This window comes from Phalangium opilio, unplaced genomic scaffold (assembly GCF_054372755.1).
Source record: "Phalangium opilio isolate 3A_F unplaced genomic scaffold, DU_Popi_V2 ptg000101l_1, whole genome shotgun sequence".
NCBI classification, from domain to species: domain Eukaryota; kingdom Metazoa; phylum Arthropoda; class Arachnida; order Opiliones; family Phalangiidae; genus Phalangium; species Phalangium opilio.
In genome coordinates this window covers 4,200,059-4,203,757 of record NW_028324204.1, presented here as the reverse complement: position 1 = coordinate 4,203,757, position 3,699 = coordinate 4,200,059, and the positions used below count along the sequence as shown (strand labels likewise).

General features: G+C 31.9%; 1 protein-coding gene across 1 annotated transcript; it reads right to left on the bottom strand.

The window, feature by feature from the left end:
- Nucleotides 1–2,835: 2,835 nt before the first annotated feature.
- On the bottom strand, nt 2,836–3,473 carry LOC149630984 (vacuolar protein sorting-associated protein 37B-like). Its single transcript, XM_089851199.1, has 2 exons — nt 3,257–3,473; nt 2,836–3,200 (listed from the first exon to the last, which is right to left on the bottom strand). The coding sequence occupies exons 1-2, from the start codon at nt 3,471–3,473 to the stop codon at nt 2,836–2,838; spliced, it is 582 nt and encodes a 193-aa protein (XP_089707325.1).
- Nucleotides 3,474–3,699: the final 226 nt, after the last annotated feature.

Below are 3,699 nucleotides of genomic sequence, written 5' to 3'. Positions count from 1 at the left end.
CGTCTGATGACATGGTTTCTATTTGATCTTAGGCGCGACTTGAAATAAAACTCTTGACGTATACCTAGGAAACAAACTAAAATATCTAAAATAATATACACTATAAAGTTCTAAAATAAAAAGTATTAATTTTCTAAAAATACGTTTTAAAAATTCATTATTGCGTACATTTTCAAATTTCTTACTCAGTTACAGGTATTTTCTTTACAACTTTATCTATAAGACTGACAACTTCTGGTACTTCATCAAACTTTAAATTTAATTGTTTTTCGCGCATTTCCCCCTATATTTTGTTAGTAAATAACCCGTATCTTTAAAATTTTCCAGTTCCAGCATTCCCGGGAAACATAGGGTCTGCTTTAGGGTACCGCATGGTTTGCTTAAACTTTTTTTAACTTCTTCTATCACGTCTATCGAAATACATATTCCATATATAAGGGGTTTTTTAAAAGCGTATCTTCTGGTATCTATATATAATTTATTGTTTAATTTAACTAATTTTACACCGATATTTTCACTCTGATTAAATTTAATTTCGATAGTTTCCCACGTTTGATTTGCCGTCTAAAGACAATAATGATACAATTGGACATGCAGTTTTAACAATGTGGAAAATTAAAAAATTCTTACCATTTTTGAAGTCATCGAGAGAATTTAGATAGTTTACGGTCGAGAGATATTGGCTCAAGTAATTGTACGCTACGAATTGCGGCGTTATATACTATATCTAGAACGGTCGACGTATCACGTTAAAATAAGTACATTTTGAACTATCATAGATATAATAAAATCTTGTTTCCGTTTTACAAAAACAGCTGTTAGTTATAACGGAGAAAAATTTATTATAACCTTGACGTCATACGTATATTTCAAATTATCTTTGACGCCAACCAACCTTGTTTTTGCTTTATAAAAACACCTGTTAATTATAACGAAGCAAAATATATTTTTATCACGGTATAGGCGCTATATTATTCACCTTCAGGTACAACGAATCCTCGGGTCCTAGCTAGTTTGATAGTATTTTATGGAACGAAGTCTATAACCAACAACTGTAAGTTATAAAGGAGCAAAATAAATTTTTATCATGGCTAACCTTGACGTCATACATCGAATTATATTTGACATCAACTAACCTTGTCTTTACTTTATAAAAGCAACTGTTACTTATAAGAGAGAAAAATATATTTTATATACGTATATTTCGAATTATCTTTGACGGTAACCAACCTTGTCTTTGCTTTATAAAAGCAACTGTTATAAGAGAGAAAAATATATTTCGAATTATCTTTGACGTCAACCAACCTTGTTTTCGCTTTATAAAAGCAACTGTTTATTATAAGAGATAAAAATATATCCTTTACAAAAGTAACCTTGGTTCGCTTGTTAAGGACTCTCGATAAGGGGATTCGAACTCGTGATACATAGAACAACGAGTTTAAAGGCAGATACGTTAACGAGCGAGCCAATGTTACTTGAGGGTGTATTCGGTTGATGACTATAGTACCGTGGATTTATTAATATAATATGATCCTTTCCCCCCGTGACGAAAAGTTTATCTGCTGGATAACCAGAGTTCTGATTCAGTTATTCTTGATTTTGAATGCTTAGTACGTCGACGTTGATAGATTTTGTTTTTGCTTTTAATTTTTAATTGACAGTTTCTAGTTTTTGCTAACGCATTAGTCGAAAAAATCGTTTAGTTCTAGTTCTTGATAATATATCTACCAATAAAATGAAACCATATCCGACTGGATGCTATCAATGCGGCGGAAGCCTTAGAGTTTCCAGATCACGCCGGACAAACGTTTTATTGCGATGGCGATCTCAATTGTCCTTTAAGACATCACACTGTTTTTGTAACAAAAAATTATCACATACACCTGATAGAAGAAAAATTTCAACCTTTGAGTCCGGATAGAGTGTGTTTAGTATGCGGTACGTATTCGTCAGCGAAGGACGCTCGTAACGCCGAATGTTCCGAAGAAGGTGCAACTTGTCGGTTTACGGCTAAATCCGTTATAAAAGCGAGAGGCACCACGACCGTACACTGTAAAATTTGTTTTTTTTTTGGCATTTAAAAACCACCAAATGCGACACGAAAAACCGTTGCTTCAAATGCGACAAACTTTACCTGATGAGAGAAAATCATCTTTGTGTAAAAAATAAAAAATAATAATAAAAAATGTAAGTACAATAAAACACACTTTAATTATGACGAATAACTTAAATTACAACAAAATACACTGAAATACACTAAAAATGCACCAAAACACAGTAAAACACAGTAAAACACAATAAAACCACACCAAAACACAGTAAAACACAATAAAATACACTAAAAGTACAATAAAACCACACCAAAACACATTAAAATACACTAAAAGTACAATAAAACACTCTAAAACTACACTATACCATAATAAAACACACTAAGGTACAATAAAACTACAATAAAACACAGTAAAACACAATAAAATACACTAAAAGTACAATAAAACTACACTAAACCATAATAAAATACACTAAGGTACAATAAAACACACTTAAATTATAATAAAAAACTTAAATTACACCAAAACACACTAAAACTGCAATAAATCACTCTAAAATTCACTTAAACTGTAATAAAACACACCAAAACACAATATTTTCTGTTTTTCTTTACAATTAATTGACAAGCATTTTTTCTACAAATATTTTTGACATTTTGATGGTTTAATCAAACATCTACAAAAGAACACTATTTACAATTTAACAAACTAATGTCTTATTTTAAAAGTGAAAAACAATTATACAATTAAAATTTATCGATTAGGATAATAATTGGGTACTCTATAACCAAGAGGAGGTTGTGGGAGTGGAGTATTGTAAGGGGAAACCCTCATTTGGTAATGATGATGAAGTAGCGGGTCTTGCAGACCATGGGCTAGCCCTAGCTGTAATTCCAAAATAAGAAGAGCTTGCGGAGTTTTGTCTCGAACTTTGATCTAAAATATCAGACATTTTCTCAGTTTTGACTCTCTTCAAATGCAACAAAAACATCTCCAGAAAAAGCTCCATACAAAGTTGGGTCTCCAAAAAATTTTGGGCAATGCTTTCAGTCTCTCCTTCAACTTGGGCAGCGGCAGTTTGAAATAAAACCAAGGTATTATCCAGAGAAACTTGTCTCATTAGTTCATCAATCTTGGATTTCTTTTCTTATACTTTTTTTTCAATTCAACAGCTTGTTCATAAAGGTTTAATAGTTGCTGACGTGACTCGACAATTCTAAGTTGATGGGATAAATTGATTTCCGCCAAACTCTTGTTACTAGCAAAGAGCTCATTATTCACTTGTCTCAAGTCTTTGACCATTCCGTCCAATCTTTCATCATTGTTAAGCAAGTCTTTCAACTCATCCTCCGTCAAGTGTTGAATTAGTTCTATGGCCGCTGAACAGTCCGGGTGCAAGTCTTGCATATAATATGGCATCTTGATCTTGATGATTGTTGACTATCTTTTATAACTCTTTTTTATAAGCAGAATTTAGCCAAGGTTTACAAATAGACGTTAACACACCAGTAACACTTTGATTTTCAGAGGCTAATTATGCTTTCTACTATTACGTCTAAGATGAATTTCTTATATATTAATTACGCTTTTACGTGTACCTTTTAATTACCATTAAAACGATACCATAATCAAAATAAACTCCTTG